This window comes from Cygnus olor, chromosome Z (genome assembly GCF_009769625.2).
Source record: "Cygnus olor isolate bCygOlo1 chromosome Z, bCygOlo1.pri.v2, whole genome shotgun sequence".
NCBI classification, from domain to species: domain Eukaryota; kingdom Metazoa; phylum Chordata; class Aves; order Anseriformes; family Anatidae; genus Cygnus; species Cygnus olor.
In genome coordinates this window covers 29,010,247-29,035,237 of record NC_049198.1, presented here as the reverse complement: position 1 = coordinate 29,035,237, position 24,991 = coordinate 29,010,247, and the positions used below count along the sequence as shown (strand labels likewise).

The following is a 24,991-nucleotide window of genomic DNA, read 5'->3' as shown; positions in this document are numbered from 1 at the left end:
AATCTTTCTATGACAAACTGATAACAGCAGCAAGATTACACTTTTGTGAAGAAAAAAAAAAAAAGACTGCTGACTTAGAGGGAAATACATCATGAAACAAAAACTGAATGAACCCCTTCAACCAGTTCTTCTACATTATTAACTTATTTTGTTTGTTTTGTTAAGTTAGATATAATCTATATAATCTTGAGCTATTTCTGTATGCATTACAGTTGGCCAAGTGAAAAATGTTAAACATTTATTCTTTATTAATCAGTTTTCTTCTCCTTCTTTGCTAGAAAAAAATAAAAAAAAAAAAAAAAAACAAAAATAATAGTAATCTCAAATCAATGAGTTTCACACAAGGCAAGAGCATAATGCTTTAGCTTGAGAAGCCCAAGCCTCTTTACACCATGGTTGATGAAAAAAAAATCCTTTTATTTCTGCAGTGAAGTATCAAGAACCTTTAGAGCAACTTTTCTTCAAATCTTAAGTTAAAAGTTGGACTCCTAAGTATCTTTTTACATATTTTTTGCCTGTGTATGCCTCCTGGTACATCAACTGAGAGTACTTGAAGTTAGAAGTTTTTTCACATGTAACCTTCCTTTAGATTTATGTGTGTGTGAAGATTGAAGAATCACTCTATAGGAGTATATACACATGAAATTTGAACTGCTGAAGTGTCTAACTGCTTACTCATTTTATTATGCCTTTGTTCCAGGTCACTCTTGTCGTGTGAGTCTCTGGCCTCTACAACATCAAGCTTGTCAGAAAGTCAGTCCACTTTGAGCGTTAAGCAAGAGTGGTCGCATGGGTACAGGACACTTCCTTCTCTTCCTGCTGAACAAGGTTTACAAAATGGTAGTGAGCTGGGGGACTTACTAAATTTTCCACTTGCAACATCTGTGTCCAGTAGCTTCATATCTAACTCATTACCATCCTACTTATTTGGCATGGAAAATAGCCATTCCTCTTTCCCTAGTCCTCGCCATTCCTCTTCCCGGTCTCAATCTACCCGCTCCAAAAAGAGAGCACTCTCTCTTTCTCCTCTGTCTGATGGCATAGGGATTGACTTCAATACAATCATCCGTACGTCCCCAACCTCTCTAGTGGCCTACATCAACAGCTCCAGGACATCACCAGCTAACGTCTCCCCACAGCCTGAGGTTTATGGACATTTTTTGGGAGTGCGAGGAAGCTGTATACCCCAAAACTACTCTGTTCCAGCTGCCCAGAAAGGTCTTCTCATGGCTAATGGCAATATCACCTTCCCAGAGTACATTGAGAATAGCGCTGGTGAATACCAGCGGATGCAGCAGTTGGAGCAAGCCAGCCAGCAGACGGAAACCACAACTAACATGGTGATCCAGCAGGGCATGCCTCCCATGGACAGCCAGGCCGTAAGTGCCCTGAAAAATGAACAGCTGGATGAATTCTCAGGCCATACAGTTGACATGCCTTCTCCACCCCCTCTGCCGCCACCTCCTCCACAAGGGCCTCCGCCACCATACCATGCTCACCAGCACCAACATGTGCACAGCCTCCCTGGTCACATGCAGCCTCTGCCTGTACCTCCATCTGCCCCATGCCCACAGCTCGAAGAAGATGGCGAGCTGGATGATTTCAATGGCAAGCATGGCTGTCGCTGGATTGACTGCAATGCACTGTATGACCAGCAAGAGGAACTTGTGCGGCACATAGAGAAGATTCATATAGACCAGAGGAAGGGAGAAGACTTCACGTGCTTCTGGGCAGGGTGCCCACGAAGGTTCAAGCCGTTTAATGCCAGGTATAAACTGCTGATTCACATGAGAGTCCACTCAGGAGAGAAGCCAAACAAATGCACAGTAAGTCTGAATTCCGTCTCCCTTACCAATCAAAGACTATATATTACTCATGACAATATAGAGAAGTTGTAATTCTGTCTCTGTTTCTAATGTTTTAATGTAACGTTCTGTTTTTTTGTTTGTTTGTTTGCTTTGGTTGGTTGGTTGGTTGGTGGTTTTTTTTGGCTAGTCTGCATGAATGAATGACTGCTTCATCTTTCCATCTAGATAGAAAGGAAAGGTATTCTTTAATTCGATATGTACAGACAGATAGGATTAAACAAAATTCTATTTTCTTAATTTAGAAAGCCTTTAATATAGACTGCAGAAGTGGCATGGTAGACCTTCATAAATTGAAGCTTAAGTACCATCAGTCACTGGAACTGTATGAACCATACATGGGGAAAAAGTGCTGCAGAATAAATGCCATAATCTGTCTCCAAGTATTATTGCATGATGTTACTCTTTTTTCACTTGAGAAATTTTGGGGATCGTGTATAATGTAACCATGGGAAACTGAAAAAAGTTTTTGCCTTAGAAAAGAGGCAATTGCTTGTTTCATTACTAACAAAAACCAGACCTGCAGCCCTGTTGTCCTGAATACAGTAGGAAAAATACACATGGCAATTTCTCTGCTCACATCTTCCAGTAGTGAACATTCAACCCCCAAAGCCATGCTTTTCTTGCAGTTTTTCTTAGCATCACTGCAAGCTGGTCCCTTGCATACATAATCACACAGGCCGATGATCTAGCCAGTAAACCCTCCCATCGGCTTATATTTGGACTCCAGTGAAGCATCTATAATCTAATTCAGATTCTTGATTAGCTTTACATATAGGGTATATTTTGGATGACAATTAGCTTACCCACACTAAACACTCATTTAGAGCCAGCAGAAGGCAGCCTCACCAATGCTGTTCCTAGTCCTCAGCATAACCTAAGAAAGCAATGAACATGTTTTCTAGAAAGAACTGCTGATTGTTAATCATTTGAAAAAAATTGATTTGTTTATAAATTGTGTAATGTAAGTTGGTGCAAGGAGTCTGTTTTGGTGTTTGTCTAGTTGAATGTTTCTCTTACAATTTGTTACTTATTCTAGATGTTTGCTTGTACAATAGATAGAGGAAATTTTTTCTTTAAGTTTTTGAACTCTAAAGGGCTCAATATTCTTCAGGAAGAGGAGGTATCTTCCCAGATTTAACTCTTGAATTTAAAACACCAGGCAGAGGAACTGTCACAACACTAGGAAGTTTATCTTTCCTTTTTTTTTTTTTTTTACACTAGAGCCTGAATGCCTGAATTCTCTGCTCTCTGAATCTCTTTTTTTTTTTTTTTTTTTTTTTTTTTTAAATTCTATTATATCCTCTTTTCTGCTTTTGGGATATGTTGGATCAGAATTTACCATTAACTTCAGTTCCTTGGGCACTTCTTGTCAGCTTTTCTGGGGAAAGACAGAGAAAAAAAATAATTATTAGAAGTCAATAAAATAATTTTTGAAGGGAGTAGCACATGGAAAAAAAATCATACAGAGAAAACAGTATCCAGAAAGACGGCAAGAATGGTGAATGAACGCTGAAAGAGTAAAGCAATTACACAGGGCATTTGTAATAGGATATCTATGATGAAGGATCCAGTAAGTCTGGGAAAAACACTGTGTTAGTAGCACTCTATACTCCCGGCCCTACCTGCTCAGAAAAGTTGCTTACATTGACTTCCTCATGTTTATGAGGCCTCTGTCCTTAGCTTTGAAGGAGTCATAATTCATTGATGATAAATATGTTAATGTTTACGTGAATAAGGTACTTAACATGATCCCATTTTTAGATGACTAACCCAAAAGTGTGTGCCAAGCCTTACCATGTCACAAAAAAATGAGAGATGTCTATATTAGCTTCTTAGAAATAGGTTTCTCTCATAAACAGTAATGACAGTTATTCATTTTACTGAACTTCAGCAATTAATGAGGGATAGTGCCAAGTTTACACATTGAAAGCACATACTTGTCTTGTTTCATGTTTAGAAGTGTAACGAAATAGAGAAATTTTAAGGGTGACTTGGCAACTCTTAAAATGTGGGTGTAAATCTGGAATATACGACCCCTTCCTTGGGACAAACATGCGGAACTGGCATTCATAAGTAGGCTTTGAGTGAAACAGCTTTCTGCTGTCTTCCTTACCATTGCACCAATGGTACGAATTTGGGAAAACACATTAGACTTTCTAATGACAAGGGGCTACAGTCTGGAAGTCTATCAGTGTATGTAGGAAACTATACTAAAGTCAAGCTTCATACCTTTCTTACCAAGCAGTGAAATTTACAATCATACCAATATAATTTGTGGTTTTAAAATGAGATTTTAGGTGAGGTATTATGGACTTGGGCAAGATGATCATGAAGTATGATTTTCATAAGAACCAAAAATTATGCAAAAGAAATCTGAAATTTCATAAAACCTATATGAGTTTATGCACTAAAGTGATAAATCTAAACAATCCATTTATCATCTTTATTTTTCCACCTACAGTCTTTCTATAATTTATTTTCTGATTCCACATGTAGGATGCTTCTTTCTCTAAAAACATTATAAAGTACAGGTCTATACCATATTCATTTGTATGTTTCAGGTGTATAGTCATTGCAGTTTGCATACTGATAGCAGGCTAGTACACCAATCTAGTACACCAATCGGGGAAGAAAAATGACAAATATTGATTTATTACATGAACCAACCATATTTACTACAGAGAGTATAGGAGAAGTCACAGGTCTTTGGTAGGAACTAGCTTAATGTAATGTTCCAAGACCATCTAAAACTAGATGCAGCCAATAAAACTCATCACTTTAGTGACATAACACACCAGTCATTGTCTGAACATCATGTGTGTTGGTTCCTAACATTTTGCAAAAATTAGTTAATAAGAGTTGTTAATAACAATTCTTGTTAAGTGTATATTACAATAGGTCCTGGTTAGTGTGTTTATCATGCAGTACTTGTTTCTGTGCAGCTGAAGGCTGAGAGAGCGTTACTAGGTACTGTGTTGAGTGTTCGACTATTTCATGGTTGCAGTGGATTGCTATGACAGTTCAGTAAGCTCTGCAAGGTTATAGTAATATAAGGCTAATTATAAATACATAATATATAAATATATAAGGCTAATTATAAACAGAACTTCAGAAAATCCTTTTATTCTCCTCTGTGATTGTTCTGTGATGACTAAATCATGTTTGAAGAAAGATTTAAAGAATAGCTGGGATTGTAACACATTATGTACTTATAGTTAAAATTGCAGGTAGATATTTTTGTGACCTATACAGTTGTTTTGCCACATACGAACTAGTTCCTGTTTATCTATATAATAAAAAATGGAAGTAATAAATTATAGATAAAGGCTCTTTTCACTCTGGTTTTGGATGAGCCAGCTTTTTCAATTCTGAGAGATGAGAGTGTTGTAGAATGAGTTGTAATCAGATAGCAGCACATGAAAACATTTGATGATCCTGATCATCAGGTAAAAACTTGAAGTCAAGCATTCTCAAGTTCAAACACTCAGAGCATACCTATCCCTTTGTACGAATTACATAACAGTGAAGATAGAAACTGTAAAAGTATGCCTGCATATGAGGAAGACTTTGACCAAGGTAACTGGGGAGCAGAAGATCATTGTATACCACTCCTGACAATTTAGACTTTGTATTGACTTTTTTCTGTAAATCAAACTTTTCCATTCCTCTCCTCTCCTCTCCTCTCCTCTCCTCTCCTCTCCTCTCCTCTCCTCTCCTCTCCTCCCTCTCCTCTCCTCTCCTCTCCTCTCCTCTCCTCTCCTCTCCTCTCCTCTCCTCTCCTCTCCTCCTCTCCTCTCCTCTCCTCTCCTCTCCTCTCCTCTCCTCCTCTCCTCTCCTCTCCTCTCCTCTCCTCTCCTCTCCTCCCCTCCCCTCCCCTCCCCTCCCCTCCCCTCCCCTCCCCTCCCCTCCCCTCCACCCACTACACTCCTTCTGTGTACTCAGAAGATTGGTTCTCATTCTAAAACATATGAATTTCTTAATCTGAAAAAAAAAGAGTAAATTTCAGAGATCCCACATTTTGTTTTGTATGGGAAGCCAAAGTGGGTGACTCTATATTGCACTATATGGAAATTTGCAAAGCTGAATAGTACCTGCATGCAAGAAGCCTAACCTGAAGCTGGCTTGTTTGGAGTAGGAGTTCATTATATTGGTGTTAACATGTCTTGAGATCTCTTAATGCTGTTTAAAACACCTTCTGGGTTCTATTCTAATATACTGCAACTGGAATGGATTCTTGCTTCATTTCAGTAACCTGATTTAAAAACTAAAATATCTATTCAGGACATGATAACATATATTTAGTGTCTATTCCTAAATTCTTTATATACAAGTAGGTATGAAATGTTTGAATGTTGTATATTTATGTATTAGTCTATGCATTAGTTTGTGGGATTGGGTTTAAGAAAGAAGTTGAATACATAAAAAGATAAGAAAAAGCTGAATGCAAAATTGATGTTGAAATGTAAGCAGTTAGTTCTCCAGTGGTTGAGATAAAATCTGCAATGTTTGCCAGCAGTTACCACACAATGCTTTCTGAGCTTCCCTCAGATTTCCTCTGGATTAGAGAAAAAGAGAATTCCTGGCAGTTGTGGAAACTCTGCAAATGCAATTGGCAAATGCTGACCTTTTACTCTGGCTGCACCTGTGGGCTTATTTTCTACTCAGTGTTCCTTCTTTTATGGTGAATATTTTTGGACTTTTAAAGTTCAGCTGCAATAAGTGGTACTGAATTAACTTTATGTCATGCTATGTAAACAGTAAACTTTAAATATTACTCTGGTGTAAATAGCAACAACACATTGTTAAAGATAAATTTCAGGCTCTCTCTTTGCATTTTCATTTAGATACACTAGGAATACTTCCCCTTTCAAGCTAAATTCAGTCGTTTTGCTTTCTATATGTTCTGAACAGCACAATGTGTCATTTTGAAGTATGGGTTAGCAATACTTATAGTGCACCTTTTCTTTTTATCACAGCTGCCTGGTGTGATTTTAACCAATAAAATTGCTAGTATTTTTGCCAGGTTTAAAGTAATATCAATTTAACATCTGCTAAATATCTGAGAATAACCCTCAAGACATCAGTTTAATAAGCACATGAAACAGAAGTTATGGTTATGGTTAAAAAAACAAGGAGCATAAAACTTAAAACATCATTGTATAATGATTATTTGAGGCAGAATTAAACATCTTGAGGTGAGAATGAGTATTTAGATAGATACGTGTGTACTATTTGAATAACATCTGCTTAGAAGATGGTATTCAAGCTGAAATGTTAATTAAAACCAGAAATGCATTCTGTGAAAAACGATTGGGATATTTTTCTATTTTCAGACTCTAGTAGTGTGCCTTCACATGCATGATGTGTTATTTGTGACATGTACTATAGATTTTATGCACAGAATATACCACTGTTTCTTGATTGTAAGAAAAGAATGTAACAAATCCCATACCTGAATAATGTTGGTAGGCACAGTTACTAGGACCTTTTCTGACGCCCCACTACTTGCAAGGAGTCCTCTAAATGCAGCACAGAGAAACTATGCAGGATAAATGCTGTGTGTCTGCCTTGTGGAATTCTGTTCAAGTCTTGAGAGGATGGAAACGATCAAAAAATTTTAATTTATTTTTCCTTGCATGTCTGCTAAAGAATCTTTCACCATGCTAAAATAGTAGCAGCTGAGCACCCAAACAGTGTAAAAAGAATAATAATTTAAATGTAGAGTCAAGCTGCCAAAAGTTAGAAAAGGCCAAGTTTGTAGTCGTCAGTTTCACTAATTCAGTGAACTAACTGAAACAGAAATACCGTTGAAAAACAGAGATTTATCTATATCATGGTGTATAGACACAGAAAAGCTGTGTTTGAATTTAGACACATAAAGTCAAGGCTTCCTAACTCTCATAAGTTTTCACAGTCTCAGTAATCTTCTTTTTCGGGTTATGATGCTTTAGCTAGTTAAAGGTAAAACAAGTTATGACGAATTGTGGGTTTGCCTCCACAAACAACTCAAACCCGTGTGATCACATCAAATGGCACCTGACCAAAGCTAATAAATCTTACCTCTTAGCAATGGTGCTACTGCTGTTTTAATATTATTCTTTCAGTATCAAATACATAATGTGTCTACAATGCAAAGTGTAACGGTATGTTCTTTTGTTGTGACTGCTTAAGATGCCAAACTTCCACTTCGGTTCAGTGAGTGGCTGAAGGCTAATATTATCCAAAATACTGACCTTTAATATCAAAGCATCTCTTTGTGTATTCAGAAATACAAAGCAAGCTCCTTTCTACATGCAGATTTAAGACTGGAGATAGTGAGAAATGATGCCCAGAGAGCTATATTTTATATTACAGAGCAGAAATTCTGAATTATCCAATTTAATTCTTCTTGTCTTAATGCATAATTTGATTTTACTGTTAAATTTTTGAACAAGGTTTTCTTGTCTTTTGGCTTAGCTTTGTAGAAGAGTTAGGACAGTTTTTTATTAGCTTTTTCAAACAGGCATCTCCACAACTCTCCATGAGTATGCAGTATCCCAAAATGCCAGTGAACATACCTAGCTACGCTAACACTTATGTTGTGTACAAAGGTTTCTAGATTATTAGCTCCTTGTGCATGTGGACAGGCACAAAGGTTTATATTTTATTTATTTTCATTTCCCTGTAGCATGATTTTAATAGAACGTTTTTGAGATTTTTATCATTGCTATGTCAAAACATAAAGAAATCATAAACTAAAAATGAGGTACTCTTGAAATTTTCGTCTATTTGAAATGTGGAATCCGAAATCAAACTTTTTGTGTCAGAAAATTTCAATGGCATAAAATTTGTATGTTTTGTGTGTGTGTTGTGTTTTGTTTTGTTTTTGGAGAACTAGCTTTTTAGCTAGAAAATGATTTGAATTAGCTGAGTGTCTAATGCCAAGATTGTGCGTTTGGAGCAAGTTTATGTGAAGTATTTGGAAACTGGATTACTCTTGAAACCATAAGACCTTTTTGCATAACTTTTACACTGTCTGCCAGATTTACTTTGCATTTTCACAAATCTCTGTTTGGTTGATGACTGGACCTGTCAGGAACAGAGTAAATAAGTTAAGAAGCTTTCCATTTCTTGGTAGAAAAGCCTAACAATATCTGATGGGAAAACAGGAAATACAAGTTGTGATACAGTCACAATAGAAACAGACAGAGGCCATTCATGGAAATGATTCTAAAAAAAAAAAAATTGGAAAGGGAGAAGGATAGATAGCTACTTAATAGATTATACTGTGCATTGCAATGTTACCTCTTCAGAAAGGAAATGTGGTTTTATAGGAAAGGTAAACACACTGTCAGCTTTTATTCAGGTGCTTGACATTGATTTCCTGAGGATTAGAGGTTTAATTAATGCTTCTAACACACTGTGGAGAACTTCTCAGGCATCTAAGTCTGATGGCTTGTGTGTGAATATGGGCTTTTGAAACAAATGTTGAGAACTGAACATCATAGAATGGTGATTGGATTATTTGTACAGAGTAATTATGAAATGGAAAAATGCCACATACTTTTTTTGTGCTCATATGTTCGCACTTGTTAAATACCTTGCAAACCAAATGCAGATATATTTGAAGTGTTTGGGGATACTAGGGTATTCTATGATATACTTTTTTAAACGTTCAGGTTTTGTTTAAGATGCTTTTACTCCTGTTCAGGAGGATGTAAGTGACAATGTGTAAAGAAATCAAGAGAAGGTTCTGGTTCTGTGAATTTTTACAATGTCAGTTTCACAGCCGTTGGCTTGTAGACTTCAGTGAGGTTCTTCCATACAGAATTCTGGAGCCAAGAACACACAGCTCAGGGATTCCATTGATTTCAGTGGCGCATCTCGAACACAGATTTATACACACATTTACATCTTCAGGCACAATAGCCCAAACACCAAGGAAGATGAGAATCAGCTTGATTTAGTTCGGTCCCTGAAGCAGTTCTGTTTCAATGCCCTTGTAGTCCGAATTAGGTGAGATGCCATTGAACAGATGCTGAAAGTTGTACACTTTTACAGGTGAAGATAAATTCTAGGATAGGTTTCCAAAGGACTTAGACAGTATAGGGATTAAGCACTGTTCAGAACATGGCTATAGTGGACTCTCTATACAGATGGTTGAAATAGGCTTATTGGACCAGGATGTTATTAGTTCAGCCAAAACAGCGGAGTCCTCTTTTACAGATCTGCAATTGCTGTTGATCTTGGGTTAACAGGACTAAAATAACTCCTGAAAAAGCTTTTCTGAATGGGTCTGCATGGAAATAGGGAAGTCTTTATAGAGGAAGTTACTTGAAAGGTACTGTCTGAGTCTGTAGATTGCTGAGCTCAGAAAGTGAAGTTCAGAAAGTGAAACTGGTGAGGGTGCATGTCTGTTTTGTCTAGAGCTGCTCTGGGACTCAGTTGGCTCAGCTAAATGCATCTGGGATTGCTAAACAACAGTATAGCATGTGGCAATTGTTTTCTAATATCATCTTCTAGTGGTATAACCCCAGCAGGCAGCTAAACACCACAGAGCTGCTTGCTCACCCTACCCAGCTGGGATGGGGGATAGAATCAGAAAGATAAATGTGTGAGAACTCCTGAGTTGAGATAAAGACAGTTCACTAGGTAAAGCAAAAGTCATGCATATAAGGAAAGCAAAAAAAGGAAATCATTCTCTGCCTCCCATCAGTAGGCAGATACTCAGCCATGGCCAGGAAAGCAGAGCTCATCACGCATAACAATCTCTGTGGAAGACAAATGCCATCGCTCCTGATGTACCCCCCATTTTCCCTTCTTTACCTCAGCTTTTGTTGCTGAGTGTGACCTCGTATGGTATGGACTATCCCTTTTGTCAGTTGGGGTCAGCTGTCCTGGCTGTGTCCCCTCCCAAGTTCTTGTGCACCCCCAGATTCCTCGCGGGCAGGGCAGCATAAGAAGCAGGAAAGACCTTCACTCTGTGTCAGCAGTGCTCTGCAACAACTAAAATATCAATGTGTTATCACTATTTTCACCAAAAATCCAAAACACAGCATCATATGAGCGTCTATGAAGAAAAGTGTCTCTATCCCAGCCAAAACCACGATACATCTTTATCTACTCAGAGTGCTTGTTTTTCCTGTCAAAGACTGTTTTGAATTAGGCTTGATACTTTCCTACTGTCATTTTTAAGGATATGTAGCAGCTTTATTTCATGAGCACTCAGCTGTGGAGAATTAACACGCATCATTACAAAGTCCAAGATCACAAGTTAAACATTTCAAGAGGTGCCACTGTGATAAGAAATTCCTTTTTTAAAAGCCGTTTCTGCAAGAAATATTGAAATGTTAAGTTCCTCATTTATTCATGAAGTAGTGTGCTTGATACAAAGAGTTGTTATAAATAATTTCCTTCCCTCTCTTCTCTTTCTTTGAATGCTTTCTGTTGGTCATGAACTGGCACAAGCTCAAGGGAAAGATGACAACATGCCTTTATGGGTACTCTTGGTACATTTCTATAATTACATTCAAACAAAATTAAATTGCATTGGCTCTTTACTATATTCTTTACAGTTTAACTTCTGTCTCCTCCAAGGATGATCAGATGTAAACATCATGCAATGCCACTATTCTTCAAGGTCTATTATACTGCTGGTGGATGTATTTTCCTATTAGCATTCATATTTCTGTTTTAAGATGTTACAGTTATGCAAAGAAGCATGTCTGAGCCGACAATAAAAAATCATTGATTTTAATTAGGATCCATCACATAATAGAAAAAGACAAGACTTCTTTTGCTTAATGAAAAGCCTGCTTTGCATGCTTGCAAAAATGCGTGGATTCCTTTACAGTGGGTTTACATATTTGGTATGACAAAGTTTCAGTCCTGTGATCTTACAGTTTTCAAGTGGTTCAGACACATTTGTCAAACCTTGTTTAAAGTATTTGATGGTAATCTGTTACGGAAGTTGATAGATGACATGAACATGAAGTCTGCTTTGTTTGTTTAAAGGAGTGGGCTATGTATAAACTGAATTAAGGAATATTTATGTTGGGACTACTGAGATTATTGAAAGGACATTTTTAAAACAAGCCACTGTTGAAAAACAAGGCCTCTCAACTCTGACTGACTGTCCAGGACTCCTGGCTTTCGACTGGGCAAATGTGGTCTGAATCTGTTGTGTAAATTAAGGATATGAGCTGCTAAATTGTGACACTGGTTTTACATCTTCACCAGTGAAACAGGTCCATTTTGGCATAACTTGTCAAAGAAAGAGGCATACAGATTGAGTGAGTACTGCTGAACTCATTATAACTGATAGCTCTGCAGGCAGTGATTGAAGATGTACAAGCATATTACCATTTAAACTCAGACTGTTAAACTCAGTTAAATCAATCTCTGTGATGCCTGGGCTGGGGACAAGCCATTTCAGTGAGTCAATGGAGAGCTTGGTTCCAATTAGAAGTGAACCATCTGCAAGATTGTTGATCTGTTTTAACTGTGGTAAGGTTCTCCAAATTTTGTCTGTTGTGTATTTGTGAGAGTTCATATTTCCCCTGAAGGCAGAGGTCTGCTACTTCTGCTTCTGGTTCTTAAGAGTTCCAGAAAGGCCACTTAATGCAACAGCGATCACATACTGAGCCTATATCATCACACCTCTTGAAAAATCACTCCTTGGTGAAGGCCTCTTTGGAGATACATCTTCTCTCTTCATCCTTGAGCCACCCACAGTGGAAGGCTCCAGAGTTCAATTTTTCATTCCTTATATGCTTACGAGTGCCAGATACATAACGGTCATATGTAACCTAGTAGGTTATGTGTCTCTCCATCCTGATCTTGAGATGCTGCTGCTTTCTTCAAGATTCTGTAATATAACAGGTAATATGTAATGGTTCACATCCCACAGAGCAAGGCTGCAAGCAGGGTGAGGCTGCTGCATGTTCCCTTTTAAATGTAGTGGGAGAATAGCCTCAGGTGTGGATACAAGAAGGGAGTCTGGCAGCGTACAGACATAGAACATTTCTGTTATAGACCATGTTGATGACAGAGACTGGAAACCAGATGCTGTGGTGGGTCTTGTTAGACAACCTACCCCCCACGTGGAGTGCTTCTTGCTGCTGCTGCTGCATGTTTCTGTGGAGAAGGAGGAGAAAGGAAAAAGGTAGAGAAGACAATCAGGCTGGCAGGCATTATGTCATACTTGATTATGACAGTATACCGGTTTGGGCAATTCCTATAGTATGCTTACCTTACTTACAATTTGGAGTTGTTTTCCAATTCATTTTCAATTTTCAACCTCTGTAGGTAAGATTAAGTCAACTTTGTATTAGCTGCTGGCACTGAAGATTTCTCTTCATAGTCCTTGTGAAATTCTGTGTAGTGGGAGCTGTCCACAGCACAAACCTCGGATATATGTCATTTGGATCTATCCTAGCATGCATCAGCAACCTCAGAGTTTAGGCAGAGTCAGCTCACGTCTTTCTGGGTAAGACCATATGGGTACAATAAACAATCCTGAGAGCTTCAGTGCACTAGTGATATAAGCCATACCAACAAACAGGATCATCTACATTAAGTTCTGAAAAAAATCACAAACTCAGTTATTCTGTTTTACCTCTGGAGTAACACTGGGGAAGATACGATAAACGTTCTACTGATGCTTTAGAGTCTGACTCCTCACTAGAGTTTTGGTATAAGTTTACCCTGCAATGCTATGTATTCTGAGTTTTCATTATTATTGAAAAGCTTTTTTTTTTTTTTTTAAAAAAAAAAAAAAGGAAAAATCTCTTTCTAAAATCTCTTTGAATGGTAAGTGTAAGTTGAATTAAATGGCTTGAGCTCTTCCAATTTTTGAATGATACTTGGATTTTGCATTAACTCATTCAGGATTTTGGCTTCCTTCATCACTGGACTTTCCAGAAATTGTGTGTTTTTTCTTTTGAAGTTTAAAGTTGAAACAAAATACAATTTCTTTTAATGAACTGTAGGCCTAATTTATTAACAGATAGGCTTTTCTTTTTAGGTTGATTAAAATCTCTACAAAGAACAATGTTTTGACTTGACTCCCATGGAAATAATTGTCCATTTTATAAATTTGCAGTAAATTAATTTTTTTCAAGGCCATGACCTGACAAAACATTGAGTCATTGCCACAACATCCCCCTCCCCAAACAGTCTCCATGTAAAAACAAATGCAGATGCAGAGCATTATTTAAATGTGTTACTTAAAGTTGCACAGGAACTTGTAAAGTATTTGACCTGTGCAGAAAAGATGTATACATTTTGGGAAAGCTAAAATACAAAATGAAACACGTCCGTCCTTGGTAAGGAGCAGGCACAGCATGTTGTATTTATTTGTTTGTTTGCTTTGAGTATCTCGAGTTCACAGCAAAATACTTGACCATCCTTGTAATGCAGCTTCCTGATCAAAATGTCACTAGCATTTGAAATGACTTACCAATGGCATTCAGAAGGTCAGTTGGATTTTAATATGTCTTTGTTTCATTCAAGAAAAGTTAACAAGATGAATCCAGACAACCATGCAGCTGTATATAGTACATGGTCCATACACTTCATAGCATCATAGAATGGCTTGGGTTGGAAGGGACCTTCAGGATCATCCAGTTCCATCCCCCCTTCCATGGGCAGGGACACCTTCCTCTAGACCAGGTTTCTCAAAGCCCCATCCAACCTGGCCTTGAACACCTCCAGGGATGGGGCATCCACAGCTTCTCTGGGCAACCTGTGCCAGTGCCTCACCACCCTCTGAGTGAAGAATTTCCTCCTAATCTAAATGTCCCCTCTTTTAGTTTAAAACCATTCCACTAGTCTTGTCATTATCTGACTGAGCAAAAAGTCGTTCATCTTTTCTATAAGCCCCCTTTAAGTTTTGAAAAGCTGTCATAAGGCCAGTCCAGAGTCTTCTCTTCTTCAGGCTGACAGCCCCAGCTCTCTCAGCCTTTCTTCATAGGAGAGGTGCTTCAGCCCCTTGATGATCTTTTTGGCCCTCATCTGGACCCATTCTAGCACGCTAGCATCCACATGCTTCTTGTGCTGGGGACCCCAGAGCTGGATGCAGCACTCCAAGCGGGGCCTCACAAGGGCAGAGCAGAGGGGGAAAATCCCCACGCTTAACCTGCTGGCCACTCCTGTTTTGATGCAGCCCAGGACGCAGTTGGCCTTCTGAGCTGCAAGCACACACTGCTGGCTCATGTCAAGCTTTTTGTCCACCAGGACCCCCAAATCCTTCTCTGCAGGGGTGCTCTCAATGAGTTCTTCTCCTAGTCTGTACTCCTGTCTGGGATTGCCCCAACCAAGTTGCAGCACCTTGCACTTGGACTTGTTGAACCTTATATGGTTCATGTGGGTCCAATTCTCAAGCTTTTTTGCCCAGGTCCCTTTGGATAGCATCCCTTCCTTCTGTTGTATCAACTGCACCACTTATACCATGGATGATCCATCCCAGGAAGCGTGAAGTTTAGCTTCCTTGGCTTTCCACTGAAGTGTATGTGTTAAGAGTACAGAGACAGTTGTGAATTATATTATGTAAAGAAACTGTTTAAAATCTGTCCTGCTTCAATTTGCTTCACAAGGTCTATGTAGACAAATGTAGAATTTTGAAATCTGAGAAAAAACATTTCAGAAAGCTCATTTTTCTTTGTTATAAAAATCTATTCATAAAACATCTCTGTGTAAAACAATACACTGGCTCCATTTTCTGCCTCAGCCTTGGCTACTGGAGACAAGTATATGGTCTTCATGGTTTCTGGTAATAAAAATATGTCAGCCTTTGCATGGATGCCCTGTGGTTTAAGTGGTGATGTTTCAGAGTATCTGCATGGTTGGGGGAAGAACACAATTTTTTTCTCTTGTTCATTTGAATAATTGTATCATCTGGCATACAGATGAAAGAATATTAATTAGATTGCTAGAAATATATTGAAAAGTAACCCAGTTTTAGGACACTACAAATAGCTAAGTTGCAAGACACTAATTCTTTCACAGAAATAACAGATTTCTTTTGAGAAACTTGGACGATTAAAAAAAAATTTGAACAGAAATCAAATCCCAAGTATTGGCATACCCTCTAAGAATAACTAAAGCTGACTGTGCTAGAATTGTAAACAAGAATCTCATCTTGGTCAAGTTTCATTGAAATTCCAGTTGGCAACTGGAGTAGTGTATTTTAAATAATACCAGAATAACAGAACAGCAAATGGTGTGCTGTCATTTGACTTTTTTCTGATAAAAAATGACTGTTATTGCTTGAAAAATTTTATTTTGTACTAATCTCAGAGTATCTGCCTAACAATTCTTTGTTTTATCTACCAGTAAAAAGACATGGACTTACCAGAGCGAGTCCAGAGCAGGGCCACGAGGATGATCAGGGGGCTAAAGCACCTCTCCCATGAAGACAGGCTGAGAGAGCTGAAGTTGTTCAGCCTGAAGAAGATAAGGCTGGGAGACACCTTATAGCAGTCTTACAGTGCCTAAAGGAGGCCTGCAAGAAAACAGGGTTTGTCAGGGTTTGTAGTGATAGGACAAGGGAAAATGTCTTTAAACTAAAAGAGGGTAGATTCAGACTAGATTTATATACTGAAGAAATTCTTCACTACGAGGGTGGTGAGGCACTGGGATAGGTTGCCCAGAGAAGCTCTGGATGCGCCATCCCTAGAAGTGTTCAAGCCCACGTTGGAAGGGACTTTGAGTAACGTGGTCTAGTGGGAGGTGTCCCTGTCCATGGCTGGGGGTTGGAACTGGGTGATCTTGAAGGTTCCTTCCAACCCAAACCATTCTATGACTCTATGATTCCATGATTTAGTTATTAAACAAACTCTATTTTAAACAATTAAAAATAAAAAATATATATTTTATTTAAATAAAAATAATAATTATTTTTTTTAATTAAAACTTGCTATCAATGATACAAAAGCATTCTTAAACATGAAAGCTTTTCCAGTGTTGTTGCACAAACCCATCATATGGTGGTATTTTAATCTGCAGTTTTCAGTGAACGGTATGTAAAAAACATACCTCTGTGTTTCAAGGGCTGATGACCTCTCAAATACAGAACAACAAAACTGACTTCTAGTGTTGGGCAGGAGACCATCAATAGTAATGACAGCAGTGCAAATAAGTGGCTTTTCCTCACCACCCAGTGTACAATAGTAACTATGAAACACAGCTGACTCTGAGGTAGTATTGATTGCTGACTTTTTCCAAAGGCATGTCTGCATTGTGTTTTGTCTGTTGAAAGAAATGTAAAGGCCTCAGTTTGCAGTCAGTTAATCTCCAGAGTAATTTGCTTGCCTGATTCTGTTGCTAGATGTACTGTCCAAGTACAAGCTACTTTTTGTGGTGGATAAAGAGACTTAGCTGATAAAGCAGTTTATTATGTTACTGTGCTGTTAAGCACATTGATCTTGCTCACGGTAAATGTTAGTACTTTCTCCTTTGTTTGAACCATACTTCTATTTTTCCAGCAATTGTTGTCTGTGACTTAGATCTAATTAGGATTATACCAAGGTCACTGAATGGCATGTCAGCTTAATTACAATGGCTCTCAAGCTGAACAGCTCTGACTCACAAACAGGAATCCACAGTTAGGTAAAAGAACAATCTAAAGTCTCTGAGATGCATACTGTGCAATACTCAGCTCTTTGTGGCAAGATGCTGGCTGAAGATGGTGCTCCTCAGCTCCAGTCAGTTGTTGCCTGTGACCTGCAACAGGACTGAGCAGCATGAAGGATGTGGCAGTTTTTAGCTAATTATAAGCAGTTTAGAAGTGAACAGGAGTCTGTTATCACGTCTGATAGGATGCAAGGAAATGGCCTCGAGTTGTGCTAGGGGGAGTTTTGATTGGATATCAGGAAGCATTTCTTCATGGAGAGGGTGGTCAAGCATTGGAACAGGCTGTGCAGGGAAGTGGTGGAGTTAGCATCCCTGAAGGTATTGAAGAAACATGTGGTCATGGCACTAAGGGATGTGGTTTAGCGATGGGACTCAGCAGGTCAGGTTGACAGTTGGACTTGATCTTGAAGGTTTTTTCCAGCTCTGTGATTCTATCACTGTTGAAAAGTTGTGTAAGGGTGGTGAGATGTGTGAGCTGTCTGGTACTCTAAAGAAAAAGGCACCTGTTAACAACAGAGTTAACATTGCAAACAGTGAAATATAAGAAACAGTTCCAAGCACTCCACAGAAGAAACTATGCAATAATGTCTACCCATCAGGTTAAAGTCCAGTTCTTAAGGAAAGACATAAGCAGCCTGTGCTCTTTTACTCCAGTAGTTTCCATGTGTTGAAAACAACCTTACTATAATTATGTCAGGTCATGTGTCATTGCATGTGTCATTGCTCCAAAGATCTTTCTGCAGCTGGATGATGTGACCCACATATGAATTCTGTTTCCAATGAGAGGCTGCTCCCATTTTTAGTGGTCTCTGTTTCTTTTTAAACTCTGTGTTTTACCAAACTGACATCTGCATATCTTGTAGATCAGAGTGCCATGTGCTTCTATAATATAATTGACTTTATTTTGCACTTCAAAGGGTTGGTTTTTTTTTCAGGAGTGCTTATCTACACAAACGTCAGGTGAATCTAATAAAAAATGTCAGAATACAGAGGAAAGCAGAATTCAGCAAGATACAGAATATTTTTTCATGAACTCCTGAGTAGATACATCAACAAACTTTATTATTTTTTTGTATAGTCCTACCAGATGTGAGTCCAGTCCTATTCAGATGTGAGCAGAATTAACCCAGGTGTTTTTGAGTACAGGAGAGATGAGAGAAAACTTAATTTTTTCAGTCAAAAATAAGGTGCAATTTTCATATTGTCCCTAAAATTAAAATACCTGAAATGCCTGGGAAATCTCCAGTGGCAATAGACACCACCAGTTAGGTCAGGCCTAGGCAAAAGTCAAAGGCAGAGTCAGGCATCATGATCAGGTTGAATCAAGGCCCAGATCAAAGAGGCCGAGAAGTTCATTGTTTCAGAAAATGTATCAAGAGCATCTAGCACCCAATAGCTGAAACCAGCAATCTGAAGTGCCTGTGCTATAATTTTGTGTCTGGGCTGGAATAGAAACCTAAGGAGACCATGGGTAAGTAAGTAGAGAAGAGCAGTCAGGACCAGTGATTCTTGTCCAAGGGAGGACAAAGACTGGTGCAGGCTGGAGAGGGACCAGGACTAAGCTGTGAATGAGGATCTCAGCTCTATCCTCAGTGCTGTATTGTAGAGGCTGCATGATGTTCTAGGCTACTCTGTCAGCTACACAGGCTTGCTTTTTATCTCCTGGAATATAATAATAAGCACAGATGTGGTGTGGAGAACTATATCTTGGTCATGTCATTGAGGTTGGTCTGTTCCTAATTAAAAAAGAGACATTGCCATGTGTCATTGTGTAATTGATTTCCTGTCTGGGACAGATAAAGAACATCTTGAGGCATTCTAAGTTTTCCATTAAACTCTTAACTTTCATGTTGGCCTCAACTTGTTTGAATGTTTGAGAATTGTGCTTTACTGTTTTAGTCTGAAATCTCTTAAGTGCCTAGTCAAAGGGGAGAGAACGGACTCTACTGGACGTATGCCTAATCCATTTCTCCAGACTGTTTGAACAGGTTTGTGTATTCTCAGTGTGATATATGCACCAACATGTTGTGGGTACAAGACCAAATACAATAAAAATACTTACCCATTTTACTGGAGGGAGAAGAAAGGTGAGTTCAGGTTCTTTTCATGTTTCAACTACTTATTTTATTCTTAGTATTTAAACTAATAGGCTGACTCTGGAATGTTAAGAAAAGTTCACAAAATAGAGGTATTGTATCTTTTAAATTAACATGCACATAGCTGAAAGACTCAGATTTTTAACTACGAAAGTTTTCCCAGGTTAGAGTTCAGCTCCATTCAGGTAAAGTTCCCTACATTCAAGTTAGAGTTCTGAGCTCTTGAGAAACACTAGCAACAAACATTCAAGTCACTATGGTCTCTATTTCAAGGTATTGTGACTGTAGTCTGTGTCATCCTATGGCTTGATTTAATTTTCTTTGGAATTAGATTTATAGATTAAAAGTATCACAATTACTTCAATTCAAATTAAGTAGCTAAATTCCTAATTATCACATCAGATATGAATGGGTTTTGCTGAGTGTGTTTTGCTATGGTTGACTTGTCAATTGACAAGTCCTATTTAACTGTAGACTGATGGTGGTCAACGCTAATCAGCTAATCATTGTGACCTGATGCTTCCTGGGACATAGATCAAAGTCCTGCGACGGTTTCTAATGCAAAGAGTTATTCCTTACACTCCTCAACACACTCTTTGAGAGGATTGTCAGAAGATTTAGGATTTCAGTAATAAGCCTGAAGCATGCAGAATAACCCTTAGTCTGAAGTGATAAACTGGTATTTCTGCATGATGGTTTTCAGGAGGCTAGTGGTTAAAGGCTTGTCTTCATGGAGGACAGGTTTATTGGTAGTTACAACCTTCTCTTTGTTGAGTATTTCATTTTTGAATCTTCTCAGGCTTTTTATTTGAAGAACAAACTGTACAGCATCTTAATCTTGTTTATTATACAATGTGTTGTGGAAAACGTTGGAAAGTCTATATTGTATGTTAGTTAATGGATGATGACAACCAATTCCATTTTTAAATTGCAATTTGCATATGACAGCCAGTTATGCAGGGAAGTAATTACTGTACTGAATTTTCACAAGGTGTCAACTGTGATACTTGCTGACCAAATTAGAGTATATGGTCCTAGCAGGCCTTCTAAAGCATACAAATCTCACCAAATTAATTACTGGTATAGCAGTTTTCCTCTTTTTTTAACATCTTGTATATATGGACTTCATTACTGTAAACAGCTGTCTGAATTTTTAAAAAATCTTCAAATGTGGTTTCTCAGGAGTATCTTTCTGAGTAGTCCACTATGCAAAGATGTTGAAGAGGCAAGGAGCAAGTATTTAACTGTACTAAAGTAGAATATTCACTGATACTTTCATCTTCAGTGTTTCTGACTCAGGGTCACGAATGTTAAAACAGGAAAGAACACAGCTTAACAAAAAAAAAAACAACTGAGTTTTCTGAAATGTTGTCATTATACCAGCTGGTTGAACATGTTTAATTCTGTGATCTTCCATCTGTATAAACAGAACAATTTAGGACTCAAGATGGAAGTGATGCAAAGAACAGGACACATCATTTTCAGAATCCATTTAAAATTTTTGAAGTACATTAGCTGCCTGTACATTGAATGGCAGCACCAGGTTATTTGACTTTATGGGAAGGTTTGCTGCATACCTTCTTAACATTGCTACAAAAGTTGGGTAAAATTAGATGAGTTTCTAGTGTATACCTCTGTTAGAGTCGTATGTCACTGTTAGAATTTTGTATTCAGAGTGAAAAGTATTTGGTTTCTCCTAAGAGACAAAGGGAAGGGGATTCTGTATGTACCTAATTTGAGGTTTTATTCATATAGGCAAGAAGTGGTGGTATTACAGCTACATTGACATATGTGTTACCTCAACCCTGTTGTCACAGACCATGCCTCTGTAAACAGCGATATTCCCTACGGAAAAACTCAGAAAAGAGTTCTGTGGTATTCGGTAATCTCAGGGAAATCTCACAAGTATAGCTGCCTTGGAGGACCTGCAAGCAACGTAAGGTTTGCACCCAGTAGTCATAATCTGTCTCTGCTACTTCTTAATGCTCTGGGAGGGTCTTTGTTCTCCAGGCAGTAACAAGGCTGCTGTCTGCAATGTCTTCCACTGTGCAAAACATAACAGCCAAAACAGCAGCAAAAATAGGTATGCATACTTTAAGGCTGAAAACTTGCTCATGCTATTAAAAGAAAAACTGTAAGGCTACGTTAATAGTGCCATCTGGTGACATTTCATATGACCCTAGGCTATTTCCCAGGCTATGCTATATTTTAACATGATTTTGTCAGCTGTGTGTACATGTTTCCTGACATGGTAGTAAAATAACTAATGGACTAAATGCTCAAGCACCTTTTGCTCTTTAGCTTCATGAAGTACTTTTGAGGTTGTAGTCTTAAGTGGAAGGCCATTCTCTTGTTGCACTAATAGGGCAAAAGGTCTGCGATGTTGCTTTAGCTGGGGAGTCCCCACTGTAGGAGGGCTCTTGGACAGTATAAAACTAACAACTGTTGTAAGAAAAAACAAAACAAGACAAAACAAACTTCTTGTAGCTATTGACTGTAGTATTCTTCACCTCTATCAAAGCCTTGGTTAAGTGCTATATTAGTTATGTGATGAGGAAGCCAAAGTATGCTTGACTCTAATGGGAAATACCAGTAGAGGTGCATACATAAACACACACACACGAGTGTTGACAGCACATGAAAATTTGCAATGAAAATTAGGCTACAAGGTCAAATTAGAAACACACAAACTGAAAACTTGAGTGCTCCTAGCAAATTTTTGTTAATGTTGCCAATGCCTGTACCTACCAGCCTCTACAGGGCCCACCTAAGAAGGCAGCAGCATTAAAATTAGTACCTGCAAATGTACCTCTAAGTAGAGAGAAACCAGAAATTCCTGGACTCAGAAAACAGAAAATGGCTGTTGAATTGCATTCCTTGCAATATCTACTTTATCATGTCTACAGTTGTTGGTGGTGGTGGTAGTTTTTTGTTTTTAAAGGGGAACAGACTAAATTTCCAGAACATTTATTGTGTGCTATATTCCAATGGTCTAGCAAATTATACTTGAACATCTGAAGGCATTTGAGCATAACAATCTGAACATGGGGAGGGTGTGTGTGTGCATGTGCATGTGTGTGTTAAGCTTTATATTTATATATCCCCAATATTTAAAATTCTTACTGTCCTTAAAGTATGTAAGGAAGGGTACAACTCTTTGCTGTGGTATAAACTGATTCATTCTTGTTAACATTTAGGGAATCAGAGAACTGCTCCACAAGCAAGGCTTTTCAGTGAGATTGAGAGTTCAGACAACGTGCAGAAATTGTTGTAAAAGTTCTGCGTCAGTGCTTTCTGTATGATACTGTCACAATTCACAGCAGCACAGTAGCCTCTCAAATGAATAGGTAAACATGTCAAGACTTTAGGACAAAAACTTTTTGCTGACAGGTTCTTTTTTAGGAGAGAGTGTTAGTGGGACAGGAGTAAAGTAGCAGCAGTCTGTTGCGCAAAGTGCTCCAACCTTCTACTGGGAACTTTTATATTTTAGGTAGACAAATTCCAAACAGATAATTTGTGGGTAATTGAGAATGTCCCTTCCAGAAAGATATTTAATCTCAAAAACCTCAGGAAGGAGGAGCCAGTTAAACTGGTAACTCCTTTGTGTGGTTAATTAGTCACTGTTAAAAATTTACCCTATTTCTAGTTTGTATGGTTTCAACTTTTGGATATTAGGTTAATTCTTTCATAAGAGGTGTAATAAATTCAGTGTGCTTTAGTCAGCAAGTAAAAACACCAAACTGTAAGCATTGCCTTGTGTTACTAGTCCTGCATGAGGTAACTAAAGGAAAATATTTTTTAGTCTTTAGCAAATGGGGATATAAAATACATTTTCCTGAAGAAATTAAAGTCTAAAGCAGTTTAAAAGCTTCAGTCAGATAAAATACATGGTCTACAGTTTATTTAAAAAATATTTCAATTGTTCAGGAGGATAACAGTTTCCTGTAATTTGTCACTACATATACTCATGTCTAATTCTCCTTTACAGTAGTATTCTTCTGAAAGCATTGTAACATCTGTCTAAACACCTTCTTTTTAAGCAGGGTTTAATGAAATTTTGTCATTACTGAAAAGGTGAAGTTGCACCCTGATAATTTTGTGATTCTTTGACCTCTGAAACAGTGTTTAAAATTCAAGTGTTTAAAGAAAAGATAAGTGATTCTGAGGTATACTTGTAAAATTGTGATGAAGATACCATGGGCTGTGTTGCTAATGTCTACTGGGAGCTTTTTTGTTAGGTCATATAAATGACTGTTCAGCCTTTTGACAATGTGGAACCAAACTCTGAATGCTGCTGATAAACCCACTCACTTCTATTGTGGTTACACAGGTTTGAGTGATACATAGCTCTGATGTGACATTCTTGGTTCAAGTGGTTAGGTTTATTTTAAGACTTCCATACTATTTAAATCAATTATGGTAAACAGTGGTGAAACAGCATATCCAAAGGGAAAAAAATGCCCAAATGTTTACTATGCAAATTAATTAAAATCATGTGCCTTGTTACATCAGGCATTTTTTTGAATTGTTTCCTTGTTTCCTTTGTAATAGATTACTTTCAGTTCCTTTAATCACAGGTTTCTCTTTAGGATGCATGATGACAATTCAGAGAGGTATACAAATCTTTAACTCATGTATATTCTTGTCATTTGATAGAGCTTTTTGTAGACACAGTGTCCTTCCTTATTTACCCACATATTGGACAAAATGTTTGCATATCAAACTCTTTTTTTTTTTTGTTTGTGTCATCACTACATCCATTTCTAACTAAAACTCTAATACATCATTGTTTATTATTCTTCTGTGCAGTTTAAGTGCTTGTGTCATTTTAAAGTCCATACATGTTGAGTAAATATAATTCACTGATGGATGTAATGCTTACTTACTCTGCTCGTTGGCAGTAAACAGAAAATCATGTAGTTTTTATATTTGCTGGAAAAAAGGTTTTTCTCAAAACAGGGTTATATGGGGTGTATAGCTTAGTGAGACTGGTCACTAACTGTAATGAATGATTACAAATTCCTGTCCTGAGAGGCTTAATATGTTGATTCTTATAGCATACACTTCGTTGTTCATTTTTCTTGTGTCAGGTTGGTGCTGTACCATGGTAGGTGGGATTTTTCTGAAGGAGGACTAGTCATATTTTGCTTTCCCTTAGCATCCTGCAAGTCACATCAGTTCAGTTTCTGTAGTGGTCTTCCCAGTTGGGGGCTGCATATAGGATGGTTGAGTCAGCACTGTTGCTAATTGCCCATACTTAGCTTTATGGTTTCTTGATACCATTTCCTTTGTCAGTCCCCTTCTAGTCCCAAGGACATCTGTTGTATTTATTGGAACACCTTCGCTGAAATGTGTTGAAATATTCTACTTGTGTTCTCCACCCCCACCCCCATTTCTTAGCCTGGTAACATGACT

The 24,991-nt window shown here is 38.1% G+C and overlaps 1 protein-coding gene across 10 annotated transcripts in view; it reads left to right on the top strand.

Moving 5' to 3' along the window:
• GLIS3 (GLIS family zinc finger 3) overlaps positions 1–24,991 on the top strand; it is a 201,059-nt gene that overhangs the window by 51,689 nt on the left and 124,379 nt on the right. For all 10 annotated transcript variants that reach the window (XR_005815252.1, XM_040541129.1, XM_040541130.1 and 7 more), the window contains exon 4: positions 701–1,826. Coding sequence is in view for 9 of the 10 variants with exons in the window: in XM_040541129.1 (XP_040397063.1) it covers positions 701–1,826 (1,126 nt within the window). In the remaining variant the exon portion in view is untranslated. The remainder of the gene's footprint in view (positions 1–700; positions 1,827–24,991) is intronic.